Source organism: Filicampus tigris, chromosome 5, assembly GCF_054856515.1.
Source record: "Filicampus tigris isolate MCC_2025a chromosome 5, RoL_Ftig_1.0, whole genome shotgun sequence".
Classification (NCBI taxonomy): domain Eukaryota; kingdom Metazoa; phylum Chordata; class Actinopteri; order Syngnathiformes; family Syngnathidae; genus Filicampus; species Filicampus tigris.
In genome coordinates, this window is record NC_141221.1 from 27,207,115 (window position 1) to 27,232,500 (window position 25,386).

At 40.8% G+C, this 25,386-nt stretch overlaps 2 protein-coding genes across 11 annotated transcripts in view; one reads left to right on the forward strand and one right to left on the reverse strand.

Moving 5' to 3' along the window:
- Positions 1-10,231, forward strand: part of LOC147147976 (uncharacterized) — a 34,787-nt gene extending 24,556 nt beyond the window's left edge. For 3 of the 4 annotated variants that reach the window (XM_086031328.1, XM_086031332.1, XM_086031331.1), the window contains 5 exons: positions 1,737-1,870; positions 1,965-1,995; positions 2,096-2,195; positions 4,789-4,876; positions 4,975-10,231. In XM_086031328.1, the coding sequence (XP_085887454.1) occupies positions 1,737-1,870; positions 1,965-1,995; positions 2,096-2,195; positions 4,789-4,876; positions 4,975-7,512 (2,891 nt within the window). In that variant the 3' untranslated portion in view covers positions 7,513-10,231. The remainder of the gene's footprint in view (positions 1-1,736; positions 1,871-1,964; positions 1,996-2,095; positions 2,196-4,788; positions 4,877-4,974) is intronic. The other variant, XM_086031329.1, reaches the window with a different exon arrangement.
- The window catches only part of gcnt4a (glucosaminyl (N-acetyl) transferase 4a), a 29,283-nt gene continuing 14,126 nt past the window's right edge, over positions 10,230-25,386 (reverse strand). For 2 of the 7 annotated variants that reach the window (XM_086031343.1, XM_086031342.1), the window contains exon 4: positions 22,259-23,659. In XM_086031343.1, coding sequence (XP_085887469.1) covers positions 22,375-23,658 — 1,284 coding nt within the window. In that variant the 5' untranslated portion in view covers position 23,659 and the 3' untranslated portion in view covers positions 22,259-22,374. Of the gene's footprint in view, positions 13,144-15,261; positions 15,321-17,783; positions 21,609-22,258; positions 23,660-25,386 lie in introns of those variants that run through there. The other 5 variants (XR_015086881.1, XR_015086882.1, XM_086031346.1 and 2 more) reach the window with 5 other exon arrangements.

Below are 25,386 nucleotides of genomic sequence, written 5' to 3' on the forward strand. Positions count from 1 at the left end.
GATTCATAACATAATTGAAAATCGGTCTAACAAAACAGATAGACAGATGTAAAAGCAAAAATATGTATTGACCAAGTCAAAACTGACCTGACTAAAAGTTTTCTTTTTTCATTATTATTTTTTCAATATATAATAATTGAAAGTTCAGTTAGTTGTAATTCTCTTTTACTACATGGAGACAAAGTTTCTAGGTGAATTGAAAAAAAAAAAAAAAAGTAAATAAGAAACGAGTGCAGCAGACTCTAACAAACTATTGTAGTTTGTCCGATTGAATTTGCCGTAGCTTGACGTCATCTGTCACCGGCAGATGATTTGCATTTTGATTACGAAAAGCCAATCAGAATCTCTCATGCGGCAATTGATGGCACTAAGTGCATTAGAATCATCTAAAAAGAACCGTTACTCTTATGTTTTTGCAGTTTATTTGCTGCTTTTTACTTGGGTTTGCTCCTGCTTGTATTTTGTGTCTGTTTTGCATTTTGGTCAACTGGTTAGCACGTCCGCCTCACAGTTCAGAGGTCGTGGGTTCGATCCCGGCTCCGGCCTCCCTGTGTGGAGTTTGCATGTTCTCCCTGTGCCTGCGTGGGTTTTCTCTGGGTACTCCGGTTTCCTCCCACATTCCAAACACATGCTTGGTAGGTCGATTGGACACTCTAAATTGCCCCTAGGTGTGATTGTGAGTGCGAGTGGTTGTCTTTGTGTGCCCTACGATTGGCTGGCAACCAATTCGGGGTGTCCCCCGCCTACTGCCCGAAGACAGCTGGGATAGGCTCCAGCACGCCCCGCGACCCTTGTGACGATAAGCGGTATCGATAATGGATGGATGTTTTGCATTTTATTTTATGAAACCATGACAGTGATTAGTGTCACAAACAATAACTTTTCAGCCATTATAACTGTTGTCAATGGTGTAAAGACAATTGAGTTACTGTACTTGCAAGAGACTTGAATCGGGCACTTATATCACCGTTATTTTTTAAGCGTGACAAGAAACTTTGTGTTTGAGTATTGCTTGAAATAATAGCTTACGATCTAAGTGATGCAATTAACTGCCCTACTGGTTAAGTGATGTGAATATATTTGTGTTGTGGTCCTGTAATTTGTAATGCTTTACTAATCTCAGTAACTGTAATATTACAAAAAAAATTGGGAGCTCGCAGCAACGGTAATATTCCCCCAAAAATTGGAAATCTCAGTAACTGTAATATTACAAAAAATATTGGAGTAACTCGTTATATTACGTCGTTACTGCCTAAATGTAATATATTACTGTACTGCGTTACTTTTGTACTGCGTTACACCCAACACTGCTCGCAAATTATATAAACTCCCTGTTTGATTTTCATTAGTTTCCATTACTGGCGCGGACACAATAATAGATGCTAATGAAGGCATATAAATAGCAAACTGGCATGACAATCTGTGTTCGTAGATGGCCACATACCAACGGGCTGTGTGCTCGGTTCAGATGAAATGACAGATGAAAATCAGATGGTACTGTATTTGTAACCTAAACTCTAAGAAATCATTGTTTCACATTTACCTCATTATGATACATCAATTTATCGGCCAACAGCTTCATAAATCTGTCCATTAATTCAAAAGTCTTGACGGTATGCCTACAAATAAAGTGCATTATTGTCGTTATCGATCATTTGTTTACATAAATATTTATTTTTACTATTATTGTCATTATTTTATTTATTATGTCAACATCAGTGTTGTCTGTTTCTCAGCAGTATCAACGGGTGTATTATTTCCTGAGACGCCACTTGAGGTCACTAGAGGGACAGAAAAGGACGTGGCCAACGAGCCAATTGCCACACAGACAACAGAAGCCCAATCTATGGCATATACAGTTGAAATTGAGGTCTGTTTTTTCTTTAGTATTGTATTTCAGTTTGTGGTCCAGTAAGAAAGAGAGCTATTATTTATATCAGGAAAAAACATGTTTGATTTTGCAGGAAGAAGTGTTGGTGTCTACTGCTACAAGAGGTAAGCATTTAATTAATTTCTCCAGCAAAACACATTGTGCAGAAGTGTGTTCTTTGAACTTACTGTATGTTTATTTGAACTCATGTAATGATCTAAACAGACACTGGTGACAAGCCTGTAGCAATGCGAAGTAGGAGTGGGCAAAAGCAAGCAAAGAAAGATGATAAGATTGCAGGAAGCCAATCTAAAAGAGTTATCAGGTAACCACACACTGATCTACTTTTTGGTTGTAGCGCCTTTTCACAAAATACGTGTTGTAACATTTGTTTGATGCCACTGGTAAAGTATTGGTACACACAGCTGATGTTCATACAGATGAACTTATTGTCATTTACAATCAATGCAATCTCAACTATCGCCATGGGCTCTATTTTCATGGCCAGTGCAAGTCTAGCGCGGGGTGCGGCCAAAGCCTGCATGCAAGTGGGTAGACTGGGTTTTGGTATTTTCCCAGACGCACGCAGCTTGGTCCCGTTAAAAAGGGATGTTTTGCACCATTGTGGGTGTGAACGTAGCCGACTTGATTTGCAGCCAATCAAAGAGGATCCTCTCATTACCTTGAAAATCGCCGCGTGAGAGGCGCTGTACTGGACATGGCAAAAGAAGAAACTGATTAGCTTGTGTCCATGCAGGAGGTCGACATGTACAAAGTAAAGCGTGTTTATAAGGAACTGCCGGCAGACTTCTACAGGCGGATGATGTAACACATCACTGTGCACTGGGAAGCGTGCACTTCCGCCCCAGTTATTCCTTTCCGTGTGTTACCCCACTCCCATAGCTGTGCTTTGGCCAGGGGGTGATAGAAATACAACAAAGATCATAATAATAATAATAATAATAATAATGCGTTCAATTAATTTATTTTTACAGTTATTTAAAGGGTTCGTTGCACGCCGTTGTCATATGAATGAAATAGATGACGTCCACCACATATGTCCGGGGAGGGCCACCAAATAACGACTGACTTAATTAATACAATGCCTAACAATTGTCTTTTTCCTGTAATTATGAAACCTAGTAAAATAACAATAGAAACAGCCACATTAATAGATAACATTCACAATTAAATTGGTGATAAGATAGTAAGTGGACTTCTCATATAAGTGATCACCTCCCTGTCTTTGCAATTTTCATAAATTACATTGATTTAAAAAAGTACAGAAAATCTTTTTACACCAGAAATAAGAAAAAGAACAACATACCACTGCTGCCTTAAAGATGGATCTAGAAAAACAAAATAACTCAGAAGTTTTACTCAAATGACGACCCTAATTTATTTTTGTAACCTTGGCCAGATCTGTGCCACGCCACAACTCTGTCTCTGAGCACCGTGGACAGTTCCTTCGACCACATGGTTCTCATTTTCTCTGACATGCACTGTGAGCTGTAAGGTCTTATATACATGTAGACCTTTCCGAATCAAGTGCATTCAGTTTAATTGAACACAGCTGGACTCCAATAAAGGAGCAGAACCCTCTCAAGGAGGATCAGAAGAAATGGTCAGCATGTGCGTTAAATGTGAAGGTCGCTGCAAAGGGTCTGAATACTTATGACCAGATGATATCTCAGTTTTTCGTTTTTCATGAAATTTGCAAATCATTCCATCATTCATTTCTGTTCTGTTTCTGAGTGCTGAGTGTATATTCATGAGAAATAAAATTAACTTTTTTATTTTGTCAATTGGCTGCCGTGACACAGTGAAAAATTTCAAGGTGTCTGAATAATTTCCATACCCACTGTAAATGTGGTCCAACAGCGATTCGGTAGGACGTAGAAAAACAGTGTTTGGGGCAAATGATCTCATTTCATGGAGATGTCACTAAAGGTGACATCACATCATAACCGTGCGTAAAAAATAATCCAATTGAGCCGTGGCTGAATTACTACTATCACAATAAGTGTCCACTTTATGCTTCATGTTTAAAATGGGATTAAAGTAAAATATAAAATCAATACTGTTACTCAAAACAACTGCAGAGTCGCTGTCAGCACGGACATAAATATATATATTTAGTGCTGTCAAATTTACAGTGTTAACTGGCGGTAATTAAAATTTTATTTAACGCATGCACACAATGACCGCCGATGCATAATCCCACGCAGAGGTGTACAAGGAGCAGAAGAACGGACACGTTTCACCCGCGGGAGTATAGAGAAGCATTTCGAAAAAAAGGGCAGCTTTAAATCTCAGAAATGTGAATGAATTGGTTTGCCTCAGCGACTGAGGATGAGTAGGGAAGAGGGCTGTCTTGTTTTGTGTTAATAAAGTCAGTTTAAAGGAGGAACACACGACGTGCTGATAACACGCACAGCATAGCACAGCATAATACTCATCGTCATATGAGCCAAAGCCAATCACATTCGTGTGCACTTCAGTGACCACTCGGAAAACAAACTATGAGAATATTACAAGGGCCACATATAAATGTGTACAGTACACACACAAACACGCACACACACGCTTCGTTTGCACACATTTGAAATATTTCTGTCACTGTTGAAGCCCTTTTGCACTTTTGTTTTTGTAGTGAATAAAAATACTGTCTACTACAGAAAGAATGTTAATAATTAAAATGTTCATCTCATGAGGATTCGTTGTTTTAATAAAAAAAATACATTACATATGAACAGTATGTTGAATGTATATATCTGTCTTGTGTCTTTTATCTTCCATTCCAACAACAATTTACAGAAAAATATGGCATATTTTGGCATATGTGATTAACTGGTGGTCAGAAAGAAATATACTGTGTTATGTCTCAATATAAAATGTAATGCTTTCATCTCTGTTAGCGTTGAGGATATTGAAGCAGAAACCCCAGAGGAACTTGTTTCTGGGAAAGAGAGGACTGCTTCTTTCTCTGATTTGGTGGTGACTGAGGTGTGTGTGTTTTTAAAATATACATTTCTTTCAAAATTCTTATCAAATCATACCATATTAAATCAATCATGACCTAATTGTGAGTCTGTATGTTTTAGGAAATATTTAGTACCCTTGCTGAAGAAAAGAGAAAAGAGGACGTTGGCATTGCCGTTGAAGAATCGGTGGAGGTAAACACTACTTTAGCACCACAAAAACCTGAGGATGCACCAGCACTTGCTGCAGAGGAGTGTCAAGACAGGGAGGCCCTGATGGATACTTGGTCTGATTCTCAAATGAGAATCGAAAATGTGTCCGAAATGGAAGGAGTTGAAGAGTCGTCTCAGGAAGAAGGCACAGCTTTAGAAGTATTGGATATGACTTTTGATGAAGAAGAGAATTCTCTTCCTGAGGGATATGATAAAGAGCAAGATGAGTCAACTGTTTTGCCTTTGAGAGGCGGATGTAAGGTCACGCTTGAAGAAATTAGCAGATATGGTCAGGTAAAAACTGACAGTATGGTTAATGAAACAGAAGTAGAAAGACCAGCTAAGGAAAAGAGTTCTATGGGAAAAGGTGGTGCTCCAAAGGCTGGAGAGGAAGAAGTTACATCTATGCCTGAAGTAAGCATGGAAGAGAAGCAGGAAGAACAGGAAAATGGAAACTATAATAGGAAAGACGCAGCTAATTTGACACTAGAGCTCGACAAAGCTACTGCTGCTTTACAAAAAGACAGGCCAGGTGAAAACCAGACTGTCGAATCAATATCAGAATCATCTCAGGAAGAAGGCACTGAACTTCCCAAGCTCCAGAATGCCACAGTCATCCTTGTGGATTTGAAAACAACACACCATCAACTTAGCGTGAAGGAAGTGGACAAAACAACAATCCCTGGGGTGGGTGCTGAATTACAAAAGGAGGAGATTATGGAAGCAAGAGAGGAAACGGATGTGTCCAGTTCTGTTGGGGAGAAACTCAACCCGGAAAAGCCTGAAACAGTGACAGAGGAAAACAGGACAGAAGAATCTAGCGGTAAAATGTATACAACTTCAGAAACAGAGACTGTCAAACTAAAAGACGGTATTGCAGAAAGTCAGAATGAGAAAAATGCCGATGAAATGGAAGAAGTGCCAGTCATTGAAATAAGAGTTCTTAGGAGTGGGAGGAAGAAGGCTGAAATCAGCTCCAAGTCAAAAATAAGAAGCAAAACACATCAGGCAGAAGACAAATGTGATATTCCTGCAAAGGAATTCAATGAATCACATTATGATGCCATTATGACGGAGGAAGAATCTACAGACATAATAAAAGACACAGACCTGGGCAAAGAAACTGAAATTTCAGAGACATCTGTACATATTAAGACAGACATCATGGAGATGGTGACAATGGAAGAGAATTCAGCGACCATGATGCCGGCTTCAGATGATGTAGTCCAAGCACTTGTCCTTCCACTTGAGGAGGAAACAGAACTTACCGCAGCACAACAGCAGAGTGTAGAAATGGTGTCAAAGATACTGGATCTGAAACCCGTTAATGTGGTTTTAGAAGACCACAGAGTCCAAGAAAATGAAAATGGAGATAAGATTGCGGAGCAGACAAACAAGGGAACCATAGCAGAGAAGAATGTTACTAAATCACCTGTGTGCGCAAACACTGAGCAGGAAGATGTGCTTATGGAAGAGTGCACAAAGGAAACAGAAGTTCAAGTGACAGGTCACAAGGGAAAAGCTGAAGAAACAAATATCATTCAGGATAATCAGCGGACATGTGATCAAGAAGGGAGCCTTGAGGAGAAGGATGCTAGTCTACAAATGGAAAAAACAGACATTAAGAATGAGAACACTGTGACTAAAGACTGTGTTGTGGAACAAGAGACAATTCAACTAGGACAAAGCAGGGAAATTGAGGCAACTGAAACAGACGTTGCAGCCAGAGACACTCACACTCCTGCTAAGGGGAGCACCTTGAATGATCCTACACAAGAATCCATGAAAATACAAGGCGCAGTAGAAGAGCATGAACAGACCCAATCTGGATTTGCCAACATTGAATCGGGGGACAGTGTGCAAGAGAAACAGATGGAGGAATGTACAACGATGGTTGATCACAATACTGAAGTGAGAAGCTCCGCGGAAAAGAAAGCAGATCTTGGGAAACCAGAAGCAGAAAGGGTTCTGAGTCAAGAAAACAACTCTGTTTCTGCTACCACTCGACGTAAATCCAAAAGAACTTGCAGATGGCACCAGTCAGAATCAGAGGAAGAAGAAACTGCTACACGTGAAAAAATGCAGGTTGAGCCAAGAGAACAGATATTGAAAGACGCTGAGAACAAAGGTGTGAGCAGGGAAACTGCAGAAAGAGATGAGAAGGAAGCTGCTGCGACCCAGAGGAAAGAATACACTGAGCCAAAAGTTGAGATGGAAGACGAAGAATCCAAGGCACATCCCGAGACACCGGAAGAGGGACATACATCGATGGTAGAGACGGATGAAACTGATGAAAGGACAACAGTTTCAGTTGAGGAAAAGGTGGCTGATCTTGCAATGGAAACAAGAACCCGGAGAAAAAGGGGAAAGTCTGCTTCCATCACCACCCTGCCAAGATCCAAAAGAGCCCGCACAAACTCTCAGAGAAGTGAAAGAGTTAGAAGATAAAGGGATATCAATGGAAAACCAGGAGTATGAGGAGAAAAAAAGGGGACCAAACTTAAAAAGAGGTAACTCAAGTCTCAGAAATTGAACATACTGTCATTAATGAAGAGTCACTTCTGGAGATGACTGTGTTGGCATAGCTAGAAACTCCAGTAACAACAGGAGTGCTCAGGAGAAAAACAAAGCTAATGCAAAGATCAGAAACAAGCGCAGACCTCGCGGAAAGTGACATTATGGCTCAATAATGCATCCAACACACTGATTCAGTTGACTGATGATACTCCTCAAAACAGAGATGGAATAGCAAAGGAACAGCTCCCTACCAGCATTAAGTTGAACACCAGACTGAGGGAACACCAAAAATGATTGATGACAATGTTATAAATCCGGCCAATGTAGATGCAAAAATTTAAGAAACAAACACATGCCCAGAAAGCCATGAAGGTACACAGCTACATGTGTGAAAAACAGATATTTCAAAAGTGACCAAAAAAGAATTGAAAAATCCTGAAGCCCAAAAGAAAATCCTTAAGAATCAGACCAAGGGTGAATTATGTTGAGAATGATGAGATGGAGAAAGATGAAATGAAGACTTGACAAGGAAAAAAAGAATTCAGGTGAATCTGAAGGCTACATGGAAGATGGAGAGGCAGGAGGACAGAAAGAAAGAAATGAAAATGGAACCTACGGAGAACCTTTAGTGCTGACACACAAAATTCAGGACCTGATGATGAAAAGGAAGTGGCAGTGCATGAAGATGAGCCAAGAACATCAGAAGATGACACAGAGCCAACAGTCATTGGAAAAAGAGTTGTGAGAAACAGGACAGTTCCTTCTCTTGCTGTCCCGTCACACTCAGAATCTCGAGGCCGCACTGCTACAGTACAGGACAGAATTGAGGGCTCTCTGGCTGATAAAAGTTCGACATCGAGTCCTCGGTCAGCCCTGAGAAATCATCTCTGCAAGAGAACAAGTAATGAGCTAACTTCAGAAGCTGGCATGTCACAGCAGAGTTAGGACCAAAATTAAGCCAGGACCAAAAAAACCCTAATATTTTTCCTATGATTTATACACACACACACACACACACACACATATATATATATATATAAATGCATATGTGTGTGTAGTGTAGTAATACTAACTTTTGTACACATAGTAATCATGGACAATAGAGACTTAGACTAGATGTACAATGTACACAGGTGTTACATTGCCAATTTATCAGTTTTTTTTGTTTTTTTTTTAACCCTGTTTAGTATTTTTTACCTTGTCTGTTTTAATAGCGACTTAGACTTGACTTTATTGATCCCTTTGGGATGACTCCCTCTGGGAAATTTGCATTTCCAGCAGCAATAAGAACAAATAGGCAAACAAAATAGGGAGAAAAAATAGTCATGTAGACAGGAAGAGCAGAAAATAAGTAAAGAAACACTTTAAAAATGGAGGAAGGAAAATAAAAATAAAATAAAAGATTAAAAATAAATAAATAAAATAAAAATAATAAATCAATAAACCTTTTTGGTCTCCTAGCACCAAATTACACTTTCGTGAAAATAATTGAAGTGTAAAACCGTCAATTTATTTTAAAGTAGTTAAAAGGAATAATTTGTTATTTGTATTTTTTACTAGGGGCCCCAACGGTTTTCCCCAAATTCTTGAACTTACTTTTCGGCTGCGATGATCAATCAAACTCAAGAGCAGTACACACACATTTGCTATTCAGCAAAGACAACAACAGAAGCTAAATCAGCTATTCCGATAAATGTGCATAAAATGTGTCAGTGTTGATGTTAAATAATTTGAGTGTGAATTAGTGCAATAATACAAGCCATGCAATTTACAATGAGCATTCGTGCTGTCAAAATATGAATGTTCTTCTGCTAAAGTACTGATTTAAAAGGCCAAAACTTACCCACCAAAAAGTTACTATTACATCATGTTTTCAAATGTGACCGATTACAATGGTGTGCTCTCAGCTCTCCTATGGAATTACAGGGTATACATGTATAGCACAAAATCTAAACGACTAAGCATTTGGTTGTGAAGTGAAAAGTTTGTTTGTTCAGCAAGTGAATTCTTTTAACAGGATAAAAGCAATAAAATATGAGTAATAATTGCAGGTCTGTATGAATAAATATAATTTTTCTCATAATCAAAGTGGCATAGTGTTTTAGAAATGAGATGTGTTCCACTAATTTGCAGGATTTTAAGCAATATTCAGTATATTTGTGTAACCTTGGCCTGAGCTACCTTGACCAACCTGTATCACACATACGTTGTAATTGAAAATGATCAGTGTTCTTTCACACTATTTCAAAGTATCAGATTGTTTTCTCTGTTTTGTTTCACTGGCACTTTATCTGCCACAACTTTCAAAGGATTTTTTTTTTCAGAAATGTTTGCTGTGTTCAGCAATTTGGTCAAGGTATCTGTGAGGTCAATTAGGATTATTTTTCCATGTCAGAGAGATGGAATGGTGGTTTTAACTAGATTTCCCACAGTTTTTAGAGTTTGTCCTATCATATTCAGCAGTTTTCAGTTTACCATTATTATCTGTTGTATTTGTTATGATGGGATGGAAATTGAGATTTGAGTGAGGTTCTTAGATTAGTGTTTACAACTGCAAGACCACCACTGCAGACCTGATGTTAAAAAAAACAAAACAGGAAACATTTCTGTTTGTTTTTGGTTTGACTGTAAAATAAAGTTTCCAAAACAACTTTTCACTTTGGTGTATTTTTGATCGTGGAAAGAGAGCTGTACAAAGCTGAGCTATTCTTGAAGTTATGCTGCATTCGAGGAAGGTGGAAAATCTGAAAAGTACACTAGACGGTAGAGGTGGGCATTCCGTCAGAAAAACGGACCGGTCCGTCAGTGATGGACGCCTGTTTTGCTGACGATTGACGGGACACTTAATAAATGATGGACTAAGCACTGACAGAAGTGGATTTTCGTACATCAGAGTAATTGTCAATAACCCGTTTCAAGTATCAACAGTCCCCTCAGTCCCCTTTAGCTGACTTTTTTGGGGGGGGGTTGGTGGGCTGACGGACCAACTGAGGGACTGACCAATTTACGATTACAATTTGGTTTGACTTGAAAAAATTGACTGACCAAAGACGGAGCGGCAAAATGCAGTGAAATGCCCATCTCGGCTAGAACGCCACTTTGAACTAGAAGGTCCGAGTTGTGAAGGAAAAAAAAGGACCCCGAGTTCACCGACTGACCTCAATGTGACATCACTCGGCCCACACCATGGTGGCTGTTCCCGGTGAGGAGTGAAGCGGAGGCCGGCTGGGGTGCTGCCTGGCCATGCTCGGAGGGCGTGAGAAATGCGGTGCTTGCTGCACTCTAAAACAGTTGGGTCAAACATAACTATTTTTGGGTTAAATTTGACCCAATTGTTGTGTTAAAAAAGGACCGACCCAGACTTGGGTCAATTTGAACCAGAAAATTTCTAATTCAGTTTTGACCCAACTTTTAGGGTTAAATGAAATGAACACAACAAATTGTGTCAAAACAATGCAAATAATTGGGGCATGTAATGTTCCGCCTTGTTATTCAAGAAGTCACGCAGGAACAGTAATGCTGCAAGCTGATGTCTCTTTGTCTAACTGCATTCACCTCTAGCCAGCATACATACTTTACTTGTTTGTGTCGTAACCTAACACACAAGGCAATACTGCCAACTAGTGTCTAATCATATAACTGCTACCATTACATCTTCCTTCCAAAATTTGAACAATACCTATAACTTTTTTTTATAATAATGCTGCACTGTAACAATTTTAGCAACAATAACATAACATTAAACATTTTCAATAAGTCTGTCCGGTGGTTTTCTAACTCTTGTTGACCTTCTGAGAGGTTCAGTCATCTGAGAAGTTGACTGTGGTTGAGTTCGGTGCTCCTTCAGTGTATCATCCTGTTTTTCAGGCTCAGCCTTATCAGATTTCTCTCAGTCCTCAAGAATCCTCAGCAGCCTCCTCCTGTTGCTCCTCACTTTTTGTCCATCCTCGGTTTCCACAATTTAAGATCTAGGTCAGACCTCGCTGAGTACAGTTGTTTTTCTGTCCCAACAATCAGGTCCCTTGATCCTTACAGTGTCCTTTTCAGAAGGAGTATCCAGATGTGTTGTAGCTCAGTCATATCCCATTTTCTGTTTGAGTTTGAGCCTTCTTTTCTTTTCAATCCAAATGTCGTCGTCACGTCCTTGTGCCTGGTATTTGTGGAAGTGTGGTGTGAATCTTACGACACACGACTAGTGTGAATGGTTGTGACTAAAATATATTTACTCCACCAAGTTTAGAGGTGTACTTTATGTCCCATGTCGGAATGTGTCACTTGTAAACAGAGGTGGGTAGTAACGAGTTACATTTACTCCATTACATTTTACTTCTAGGAGTAGTTTTAAATCACTATACTTTTTACTTTCACTTGAGTAGATTTGTGAAGAAGAAGCTGTACTCTTACTTCGTTACATTAGGATACTCTCTCTCTCTCTCGCTCTTTCTGAGAAATGCGCATTTATTTTGTCGGAGACCTGCGCCAGGCTCTACTATGTGACTGTGTTTCACCAATCAAACGTAGACGTATGGCCGTATAGCCCTGCAGTCTCGTCACGTGATCATATTCAACTTCAGCTGCGGGAAAGTTGTTTTCGAATGAAACGGATCGAAAATGTCACGCAGCAATGCCGACTATGCAAACACAGAAGAGGAGGTTCTTTGGGAAAAATGTCTATTTTTGCATGTTTTGTCACATACACACAGACTGAAACACACAGACACACGCGCACACAGTTTATACGAGTTCATGGGCTACTTTGTTGTTCTTCCTGCGTAGCCTGTTAAAAAAAAGTACAGGGGCAAAAGTAAGGCTGAAATTTTGTGCTACTTGTGCTTAATTTATTTCTTTTATTTATACTATTTTATTATTTATTAAAGTATTTTAGGATTATTTCAAGTTATTCTTTAATTAAATTTAATTCATTTTATTGATTGGATTTACTTTAATTTGCCTGAAGATGATTATTTTGTATTTTCGTCTGATTGAATGGGTTTTAAAAAAATAAATTGACAGTTACTCAGTACTTGAGTAGTCTTTTAGTATTTTTTTACTTTTACTCAATTATTTGGATGACTAGTTTTTACTTCTACTTGAATCGTATTATTCTGAAGAAACAGTACTTTTACTTGAGTACAATGTTTGGCTACTCTACACACCTCTGCTTGTAAGTGCTGTACTGTTCCGACAACAGAGGAGTATGTGAAGTTATCATAGACAGTACTCTGTTATTTCAGCCAGTTAGCTCATCAAGTGAGGTGTTGGTTGGAACCAGAGGCTGTCTGCACAGACAAGGCTCCCATTATGCTTTGACAGCACCGATTCACGGCAGTTTCTAATTTGGCCATCACTTGTAAAGGTTGCTATTCTTGCTCATGAAAACATGACGTCCATATCTCGTAGGGCTGCTGAGTGTGAAAGCTTAACCGATGACTATTCATTTATAGTTATTTTCTGTGTTCTTGTCTTCATTAGGGTCGTGGCCAAGCTGCAGCCTGTCCCAGCTTTTTTTGTGAGCGAGGCGGGGCGCTCCCAAGACTCGTTGCCCGTCAGTTGAAGGGAATACTGTATGTACAAACAAGCGGTCAGACTCACAATCACACCTTTGGGCTATTTGGAAACATTAACCACACACGTTTCAAATGTGTGAGGAAGGCAGAGTACCCCAAGAAAACCCATGCAATAAAATTCACAGTGCTTTACTTAGGCAAAAATGTACATCAGAAAATGGGGGCCAAGTGCCATCTCCGGGAAGCTTTTTTTTTTTTTTTTTAACCACAGCTTTATCGGTGGATATGTTTGGTCACTGTGCCACTTTCCCCAACGTAAGCAGACCATAAAGGCAAAAGTGAAAATGAAGTCCCCAACCTGCATATTTATTCATCAGATGGACTCTAGATTGATTCCAGCAATTTGGGTAAACTTGTTCTAGAACAGCCAATGTTAATAAGGTGAGATGATTACTTTTTTAAGCCCTAATAAAGTTAAATCATAAATGTACCAACATGGAAAGACTTCAAGTTGGAAGAGGGAAAGAAACCTGCTTGGAACTTCTCCAAAATACCAGACTAGAGCGAATGAATGATGGTTATTGTTCATTTTATACCTGCAGAAAATGTGAGCGGACTGGGGGGGGTTCAGATTTCACCTGCCTTCCTAAATCCATCCCCCCATGAATTGAGTTTATTGTAAGAAGCAGGCAAAAATAGAAAGAATAACTGCAAGGCTCGTGGCGTCAAGGCTCAACATGTCGACTGAAATGATTCATTTATGATGTGAACACATCAATGGACACAACATTTTTTTTTCAATCACATTCCCAATTTACCATTGACGTTCATTATGCCCCAAAGTCAGGTAGCAATGATACAGACTACATAAATCCTTCTACAGCGGCTGTAGAAGGGGGTCAACCTCCCCCGATGCAACCTGACCCACAAAGCTGCAAAGCCAGTTATGTTGTAAGACCTGACAAAAGTTAATCAATTTGTTTTTTGTTATGTCCTGGCTCGTTAGGTGTAACATAGCGATTCACTCAAGTAAGAACAGGACAGTTGTTTATTGCAATCAACCAAACAGAAGGACAAAGAAAATTATACAGAGGTGCTGTGATACCATTTGGTCTGAGGGAGAGTGGGAGGAGCTTAGGAGGTCTTTTATCAGCATTGGAATGGGCACCAGGTGTTTGACGATAGAAGTGGCAATTGGACTATATTTCTACTTTTGCTATTTATTACTGCCACGGCCCAACAGATAAAACTTGAAATCTCTGTCTGCTTTTCTTCTGGCTCAGATTGACGTAAGCTTTGCCGAAATCCTGAAATGCTGCTTTTGTCTTTTTTCTTTGATGGTTGCTCCTATTATTTTTTGGGGTGTAATTGTGAATATTGCTGCTGTGAAAATTGAATTTCCCTCACAGGATGAATAAATTGTCTTTTATCTATGCAGAGCTGGGCATTTTACTACAAATTGAGCATACGTCATTCGGCATCAGCGTGGGTCCGTCATTTGCCTTTTTTTCCAGGGGAAAAAACAGTACCCATCTTAAATGGGATTCCGCTGGCGACTCCGACTAAACTTTCACTAGCGCACTTTGCACAGACGCACGATCGGGGGTGCAAGGCGGTCACCATTTGCCTATGTCGCATGCAGGGCTGACTACAACATCTGCAAGGGGAGAGCTTGCAGTTTACCTGTCAATGTCATGCATGAACTCCAGCGAGTCTATTTTTGTGTCTGCATTGTCATGCACGGCGCACTCGAGTACTGCGCTCCGACCACCCGGATTTCGATGTAAATAAGGATGCTGCTAAGGTTGGCGGGAAAGGACTACTTTCATCCCACGACAACGCACAAAGTCACAAATGCCCCGTTACGGCCAATTCTACCTCTACAACGTCTAGCAAAATACCAGAAGAAAGAAAATTCCACCCATGCACAGAGCTAGACTGCGCTTTGTGCTAGATTTGGGCTGGGAACCTAAATAGGGCTCACCTGTTTTCTGAAGCTGAACCATGATTTGTTGTTACCTGAGCCCTGAGCAACTGTGATGTCATTTTCAGTTGACAGCAAATGACAAAATGGAGGCCCCCTGAGATGGGTGGATGGCTGCTTATCTCGTATTCCACAAATGCAATACGCATGGAACATATAATTGGAAAGACGATTTTTGGGTTGACTTACCTTTAAGCACTTTTCCTCTTAATCACTCGTGAGGCTGTCCGGTTTAGCGCCCCGTGAAGCTGAAACGTCATATTGCATGTATTGATTCAGTTAACTGCCGCCAATGACCCAGTGGCTGACTCATGCTGACAGTGCAGGACACACTTGGCTATACTGTATACATATGCTAACCATCTGCACAACAGCCGTAATGTGTCCTCACCTACCACATTACGCAGATGGCCTAACATTTTCAAATCATGTCACATTGATTGGCGAAAAATATTGACGCCCGCAGACTATTTCTCACCTGCGAGCTTTTCTGCTTCCAACATTCTGATGAGCCATGCCACTCCCACTGTGTGGTACTGGTATCTCCAAAAGGAAACCCCCAAAACATTGGTCTCCTTTTGTACGAATATCCTGCCTGACAGCAGTTATATACTAACATATACTAGGAGCGGCAGAGCTCATGGGTGAAGTGGCTGTCTCCCAATCTGAAGGTTGTGGGTTCGTTCTTCAACCTTTGAGCGAATTTAAAAAAATAAATAATATTGTTCTATGCAATTAAAATGTTCTCCAAAACTCTACTTGAAAAATTTACCTAGAATTTCTGCGTGAAAAAAACTTAAGTAAATATCACTTTGATTTTTCTTTCAGTGTAGTGTATACTAATTTACACACGTGAATTTATTTTCATGAGGTTTTCAAGAATAAAGCTTTAGTGAAAGTAAGAAATTAGTAACTTGTAAATTCAAGTTAATAAATTTCATCTTAATGCTGGTCTAAAATAACCATGTGAGAAATTCATAGTAAAGTCAATAAAAAAATGAACAGTTAAAGCGACACTGGGATGAGCTTAACATTGGCACTTATATAATAGGTTTGCATGTAAAAATGACATCAGTACCAAAGTGTCCCCCCCCAAAAGACTCTGTAGTGGTTTATGGTCTTTTGGGGCATGGCTTATGTTATGTTTTCGGTCCCAGCGGTCTACGTCACGCGAGGAAGGCATGCGTGGTAATATTGCTCGCTTTGACAGTTTTGTTGTCTAAAACAGTGACCGATCGCCACTAAAATGCAAATGCACATTACTACTCTTACTACACTTCAACCTGTGAAAGTATAAAAGTGTTCTCTACAAGAGTTTGGATTTATTAACATAAAACGCAATCTCATCATGATCACCTCCACAAAATCCAAAATACCCTGGTGATTGCTCCTCCACTTTCACAAGCTGAAGCGGACAAGAGCATGAATGCGCACACGAACCCCGACTGGTTATATTTCGGACATTTAGCGACGCTAAACTCGTGTCTCAGGAGGGAGAGAGACGCGGCTTGCAGCAGCAGCAGGCAGATTGGAGCCCCCCTCTTCCCTCCCCGGCTAAAGATAGGATTGGGACGGCTAATAGCAGCAACTAGCTTCAGGCCGTTAAAACAAAAGGCGTTAGCACAACAACTTTTGCTCCTTACTGTCCGCCCAGCGTGTGGAGGTGAAGATGAGCCTGTGTCTTCATGTCGCCTCGCAAGCAGTTGCGTGCGGTGTACCTGCTTTTTGCTTGCAGCCGCCACCTTCTGCCCGAGTGAAGCGGCGTGAGAGTGACAAAAGCCCTCATCGAACAGCGAATGAAAAGTTCCAGCGAGGCTGACTGCCCAGCTTAGTGTGGCCGCATTGGAACGTGCCATTTCGGCTGTTACCTTCCAAATTGGACGGCGCGTTGTAAGTAAAAAAACTGGGGGCATTTCTCATCAAAATAAATGTGCACGTCTACTCATTCCCACTTCAGTCTCTGTAAATATCCTGACTGGTCTTTAATGCCTCGCCCAACCTAACCGTGATCAGCAAAGAAGCAGTGTTTTTTTTTTTTTTTTAAGCAAAGAAGCAGTGTGCTCCCGTCCCAGCCTAAATCTATGTAGCTCTGCTGACTTCCAAATTTCCTCATTCTCATATAAATCAGTCACGGAGAGGTTAATCCTTTTGAGTTAATCCTTTTGATATAATGAAGTGGGCATTAGTAGGGATGTCCACATGAATCTTGGTGCCAATTGATCATCGTTTTTGGACGTTATAAGCAATGAAAGTACAATGATTTCCAATGGAGAGTTTGGAATCGGTTCCCCCCATGACTTCGGCCGAACAAAGACAGAACGGTAGGGGGCACGGCCATTGTTCTCATTATCAAGGGGCGTTATTCATGGAGACACTTATTTCTTAATTTCTCCCAAATGTATTGATAAAATAGAAAATGACAACTCTTTTCATTTTCCTGATCAAAAAATATATAAAATGAACTTGTTAGTGAAAACGTGGTCATCCCGGCCCCACCGTCCCTTTAATAGAGACAAATATGTAAATTCAGATGAGTTAATCAAAAAAATAACTACATCTCCATTCAAACCAGGGATGTCCAAATTTTGAAGTATCATATAGGGAAAATCAAAGGAGGCAAGGGCTTCTTGGACATCTTTCATTTAACATGAAAACAATTCATCAGTGTAGGTAAAGATATGTGAAGCTACAATATATTTATTTTTATATACCGGTATACTGTATAGGTGGCATGATGGGCGACTGGTTAGCACGTCCGACTCACAGTTCAGAGGTCTTGGGTTCGAATCCGGCCTTGGCCTTCCAGTGTGGAGTTTGCATGTTCTCCCCTTTCCTGCGTTGATTTCCTCCGGGTACTCCGGTTTCCTCCCACATTCCCAAAACATGCATGATAGGTTAATTGAACACTCTAAATTGTCCTTAGTTATGATTATGAGTGTGAATGTTTGTTTGTCTGTGTGTGCCCCGCCTACTGCCCGAAGATAGCTGGGATATGCTCAGCCCCGCCACGACCGTCGTGAGGATAAGCAGCTTGGATGGATGGATGTAATGTATTGTTGAGAAAATAAAACAAAACAAAGATTTTTTTTTCTTAAGATTTTGGCGTTGCTAGTAGCCCTATCAAATGATGACTGATTGTTTGAAAACAAGGAAGTGAGAGATGACAACAAATTGTTCTGTTCTGTGCTGTCTTGCTACTCAGTGTAGAAGGTAAGAAGTACCATGGTCAGTAGCGGAGCCAGAGCGTTGGCAAGGGAGCGGTCGCCCCAGGGCCCACAAGCTCACAGGGCCCATGATAGGTCCCCGTTTTGGAGGATGCGTTCATGTATACTCGTAAATTTATATAATCTAATGATGCGCCCTGTGCGGGGCGTCTACACCAGTGGCCCCCAACCTTTTTCCTGCCACGGCCCGATCCAAAGCGGCCCGCAGCCCAGTACCGTGGTAAAGTGACTTTCATAAGGGCCCATCGAGAATGCTCCGCCCCCTCTGTGCTGATAACTACGCTCCGCCCCCTCTGTGCTGATACCTACGCTCCGCCCCTGCTACAATGCAGGCAAATAACACGGGTGTCAAATGTCATTTTAGTTTGTGCTGTGAGCCACTAAAAATTAATAGCCATTGTTTGGACACCTAAAAGAATCGAAATTGTCACCAACCACAGTGACTGGTGTTTAAAAAAGTTCATTTTGAACCCTGAGCGTCATTTGTCAGCTGCTTGACAAACAATATGCCTATTGTGCCAAATGTAACATGCATGAAAAGTCAAGTGTCCTTGAAGGAATTTGATTGCGGTAAAGTGTTAGGCCCAATTCCAATACCCACACTTGCACCCTTGTCTGTTAGTGTTTCCCAATTCTGTTAAATGCTCTGTCGCCCCGCCCACTTTTCCCCGTTGATCCGCACGCCGACAAAGTACGCATCCATGGCCCCTAAGCCGAAGCATATTACCCACAATTCATTTCGGATTTGACCAAAGTAGCTGGAAACTGATCACATTCGCTGGAGTTTTTGTAGCTGTGCCGAAAAAATGTCTCTTTAAGTGTAAGTATCCAATTATTACAAAGGTTATCAGTATACGTACAATTTCAATCAATGTTTTGAATTCACTTTTTACCTAGGTATTTTGTCCTAATTTAGCTGCTGTACTTAGCAACCTTCTGAGCATGCACTGCATGCTTTCAATTCTTGTGCACTTGTAACCTGCGCCCTCGAACACTTTGTGCAATTCGACTATGTGTGCACTTCAGCGAAGAATGTAGTGTGCAAGTGTGGGCATTGGGAATGGGCATACGTGTGAAAATTTGTTTAGTAGTTGTGAGTCTACTCTGCCTCTTGCCTACAGTAGCTCGTGACAACAGGCGGTACGGAAAATGGATGGATTTTTGCAAAAGGCTATAGTTTGAATTGCCTGATGCTTAATCCTGTAGCGTACATAAAATCATGATCATGCAATGCTCATTTTTGAATGTTAATCTATTTTTCTAATTATTCGGCTGACAAGGGACTTCTGTTGCAGGTTGTTTACAATGCTCTGTCAGTGTGTGTTACTGAGTTGCACAAACCTCTTGGGTTTTCTGATTTGGCAATGTAGGCCTACAGGAAATGGACTTCAGTGTGTAATGTTAACTGTTATGTGTCAATATTCCTCTGTCTCTTTTGCTGCTATCTGATTTTGAAGGTGGCCCAAAGACTCTGCAAGACCACTCAATATCTGAACAGTCACCAGGTGTGTGTCCATGATGAAACGTTTGGCCAAATCCGCCTGTTGTCAAAGAGTCAAAATGAAGGCAACATTCACACACACAGAGATAATACATCATCCAGACCAGCTGTTTGGATCTAATTCAATATTAAAGTCTTGTGTTGCCATTACCTCCTGGCCAGACCAGAGCCGCCTTTACCAACAGGCTTACTGGGCTCGAGCCCAGGGGCCTACGGAACATGGGGGCCTATAAGAATTTAAATAAATAAGTACTAAAATAATCCCAATTAGTTGATTAGTCAATCACTTTACATTCTTGGCACGAGTTGACCAACCCACAGGTGATTCTGTGCAGTGCCGTGGCCGTAATTATAGTTTTTAGTCTTAATAGTTTCATATTTTTCTGCCACTTGAGGAACTTTCTGTCAATCACTTCGCCGCTGCAACAGTTGACATAGAATCCCGCTCTACGGGACATATAGCTTTATGCCAAAGGGCCTATCGGAGGGCATTAAATTCCACATTATTCTGCCATTTGTGTATTTATCAACCAACCATATATGACTGTGGCATTCGCAGACCAATCACACACCCATACGAGACTACGGACATTACATGACTGATCCCTGCGTGCATTTGTTTACACAGCCAAGCAGACAGGAACGTAGTGGCAGCAGTTTATCAGTCAACATTCTGTCCAAGTGAATTCACATCTCACTTTGATAAAAAGGATATCATGAGTGAACCGGGAGTGCGTCTGTGATATCCAACCCGTTCACTCATGATATCCTTTTTATCAATCCCGATGCCAGATGCAGCACTGGGGAGTCCTTGCGATCATACAAAGCTTTGGAACGTAACCTGGTCAAGTCCGAACGGACCTCACAGTCCATCATTGACGCACGCCTGTTTTGCTGACGAGAGACGGAAACGCGACCCAGACTGCATTGACTATCTGTACAGCAGGTGGCGGTATACACCTAAGAGAGAATCATGACATAATTCATGGCTGTAGGGCAAGAACTGATGATGCTGATTATGCTAAGAGAGATAATAAAGTAGCTTTGAATACAGAGACCGTTTTAGTTCTTTAGATAGTTTAAATTGTTGTGAGTTAAGTTTTACATTTCTATTTTTATTTTGGGAAAAAGTAGGGTTAGGAGAGTGTGAAACAGTATTTTGAGGCCCCGCACTCAGTGTCAGAAGGTGGCAGTTATGCACCAAAAGTTGTTTGCCAACAGATAAAAGAAGGAGGAGGACTAGGAAGCATTTAAATCCACCAGGATTGTACCTTTGGCAACAATGTGACCCAGCATTCTGGTTAAGGTATCGTTAAGCTGTTTGAGCAGCAACCAACACATTATTTTGTACATAGTGCACTACATTTACCATTTCAATCAAATCGGTTCATATAATGGATGGATTTTTCATGTTGTAACTTTTTTTTTTTCCGGATTGATGATTGACCGACCTTTGATGTTTACTGAGGGAAGCGCGGTTAAAATATGACGGAATGACTGACAGACGATTACAGTTTGGCTGGGCTTGAAAAAAATGACGGATGACGGACGGGTAACCAGGCTGCTGACGGATGACAAATGACCGGCAAACTTTAGTAAAAGGCCCACCTTTGGTTTCAGCATGTTAACGTTTTTTAAGGTAGCTTACGTGAACGCGGCCTTGGATTTTTCTGTATGCGGCCCTTGGGAAAAAAAAAAGTTTGGACATCCTGTCTTGAAATCTTCCTTGCGTAGAAAATCAAAATGAATGGTCCTGTGTTGAGAATGTCTGCAGACACATCACCGCCAGACACAATATGCACAATCACTTCCTATCAGCCAACAGAACACAAATATGGTAAGTCATTTTTTGTCCACTTTCAGAGACAAAAATTGCGGGATTATATGTGAATATGACCTACTGTATTTTTTTTATTGCCAAAAGGGGTGCAAAACTACATATTCGGGCTGAAAGATTATGGAAAACACCGGTAATGTAACTGAGATTTTTTTAACTTAAAAATTGCGATGTAATATGCATTTTCTTCCCCCCAAAGTCGTTTTCATTGATGAAATGATGAGTAATGACAAGCAAGAATCATTTAGTCTATCTTCATTTTCATTCATGAAATCGAACGACGCACATATGGCCACATACGTATTTATCTTCAAAATATATGACCACTTAGCAGGGCACTCGCATTTTCAAATTAGTCGATCGGAGGATGTGTTTTGACTGGTCACCGCTCAGCAGCGACCTGTGTGCAATCAGATACTCAAAGTCAACACTTTTATGCTCACACGACAGGTCATCTATTAGCACAGACACTCCTGCTCCCCGTGTCTCTCCCACCCTCCTTCACCCCCCACCGCCCGGTGTCTCGATGACCGATATAATGATTTAAACCGCAGCTTTTGCGATTAGTCGACCGCATTTTATCAAATCTCGATTATATTGCGAATGCAATTAATCGTTCAGCCCTTCTACATAGAGAAATCTGTATTTGGAACTTTTCATTTTGACAGGACAATGACAAGTACATTCCATAGTTACATATGTTTAAAAAATCTGAAGGAATGTGAAGTTCAGTATAATTTTTATGCGTCATAGTGCCGCAGTTCCATCAGCTTCTCCTCCAAACAACTGATTAAGATGGGGTCAACTTTAGGGTCAAATTTGTTGGCAAACCAGTGACCATCGTTGAGGAGCCAACGAAGTTCTGCAGCTCCATAGATGCAAACACTTCTCACATGTTTACCTGTACAGGGTGGATATAAACGTCCTTCTAAATAGTTCCATTTAACAAGTCGTGTCTTACTCGTTAAGTCTGTAACATCTGGTGCTGACCTGGAAATGTGCCCTGGTACTCCTGGCATCCTGACGAGGGTGGCCCAGAAGTGTTCATCTGGTGAATAAGTGTCTGCTGACCATGCCAGAAAGTCCTTGACGACTTTGCTGCTGCTTACGTAATTCACAAACTCGCGTGACAGGACGAAATATGCACTCCCAGTGAACACCATAATTCCATGTGGAGGAACATCTTTTGCAATAGCGGTCTTGACGGGAATACTGCTGTATTCATGTGGCACGTTCTTTAGCTCATGATGAAAGTTGAAGCGTTGTTTCTTTAGTTCACTGGGGCGACTGGACTCAAGCATGTTGCTGCCATTCAGCTGCCTCAGCTCCCTCACTAGTTCATTGCCGGACTTGAGAGGAAAGTCTTGGCCACAGAGATTGATCACATATTTCCACTTGACCTCTGACCTCAGCAGGTCAGAGAGGCAGTTGAGATCGGCATTAAGTCTGCTGACATGGGCGTATTTAACAGACTCCAGTTTTGAGGCAATGAACACTCCAGGCACACAATGTGCAAGGTTCTCCATGGCCTTGATAAATGCCGGAGAGGACTTTTGGTCATAGTGAATGCAATAGATGTTGTGAGGCGCATAGATGGCATGAAGAATACGCTCCACCATGGGAGCGTTTTTATGCACCACCAGGGAGTAAGCCAGTGGAAAGTTGTGTTCTTCCTCTGATATCAGAACATTATAATGTCTTGTTTTCATAAAAGCTTGACAGTCTGAGGTCAGACTCACGATGCTTTCATCATCCACAGCAACAAGAATGTTTTGTTTAATCTCAAGAGCTTTGCCTATTTCCACTGGGTCAAGGTCGTAGATAGCGGTGCAGTTGACATCATATGTGTGGCTGTAAATTCCAGATAGCCTGCCAGTCATTCCATGCGGGTCAATGTAGATGCTCTCCCATAATGTCACTTTGAGGTAGACCAGCTTCAGCAAACACGCTGCCACCAGAGACACAAGAAACAGGAAGCACCTGTGTCTCAATCTATGTATGGAGCAGCCAAATTTTATTTTCATTCTAGAAAGTTAAAAAAAAGAAAAAAAGGCACACAAAGATAAGCATTTGAATTTACCAAGTGCCTACGTCAGTATATGACATACAATACACTAAAAGCTCATTCTGTATTTTATTTTGTGCGTGCGTGCATGTGCATGCGTTATGTATCTCAATCCGGATGCCCATTTTGCGGACATGTTTTTTTGGGGGTGGGGTGGGTTATGGACTGACGGACAAACTGACCAACTGAAGATTAGAATTCGGTTGGGCTTGAATATTGACGGACTGACGAATGACGGACCAGCAACACCTTTGTACCCACCTCTGTATGTGTGTGTCAATATTTTATATATATATATATATATATATATATATATATATATATATATATATATATATATATATATATATATATATATATATATATATATATATATATATCAGTGCACTGATGGGAGGGCCGATTCTCCGCCGAGGGCCACCAATCAAGATCAAGCAGCGCAGGTGAGAGCTCGATATAAGCAGCGTCTGGGGGTGAAAGACTCCCAGTCGGACAAGCAGCTCAGCTAAGGCACACAGCAACATTTCCTATCAGACAAGTGGAACTATATTTTCAGATTGTGGTTCACGGTGCACACAAAAGGCGCGTGAAGGTGCGTGTATTTGCCGGGAACCATGACTTATTCTGTTGTATGAATGGCAACAGGTAGATGGATATACAGGTTGGCTGTTATGCCTGTCATTATATGCCACTGGCATAGATAGAAAAACATGAATAATTTTAATAATACAGTAATCCCTTGACTCTTTGCGGTTCGAGTTTCGCGGCCTCAGTGCATCGCGGCTTTTCAAAAAGTATTCATCATAAAATGAAAATGAAAAATACAGCCATATCGGCAGCCATATTGCAGAAAGACGCATTGTTTCAAAGAGATGAGTTTGCTCTGAGGCTTTTTACATACTCACGGGCACCCATAAAAAGGCGCGTCATCCCAGCCTCTCACTAGTCTCGTCCACGCTAACAAACAAACAGCACTTTTGGAGAACATTTTGTTCAGAAACTCAACGTTATTCAAATGTGCGTTCAGTTAGCCAGAGTGGCAAAGTGGCAGCAGCTGAAGTAATGACACTTTCGCTTTGCACAACGACGACAAGTGTTTAAAAGTGCATTCCACCAGGATTGTACCTTTGGATAAAATGCACCCACGGCATTCTAGTTAAGGTAAGCCAATTTTAGGATAAAAATTGACACATAGTTCTTAGCTAATGTTCCGTTGTCATCGTCCGTTGCCGGGGTTGTAGCTCACGTTCCTCTCACAAGCTATTTATTCTTCATTTTGGATTTTTAAATTTAAATTTGTTGTGTAACAAGTATTTAGAAGGGTGGGAACCATGTCGGGGGGTTCACAACGGCGTAATGGAAGCATAAATAAAATAATAACAAAATAAAACTTTAAAATAAGTATAATATAACATTTTTAAAAGTAAAAGATTAATATTAACAATAAGTCATCGCGGGGGGTTTTCTGGTCCCCATTAAACGCAATAAACGGGATTACTATTACTCTAATAGTTATCGAAAATATGCTGTGAATATACATAAATACATCTATACGTTTACCTACAAAACATGTTTTTTAAGTCAACGCATTCCGAATCAAACCGAAAACCGTGAGTACAAAACCGAGAACCGAACCGTGGCTGACCTCTGCTCACTTTGCAGCCAAACTTAGCGTAGAGTCACTGGC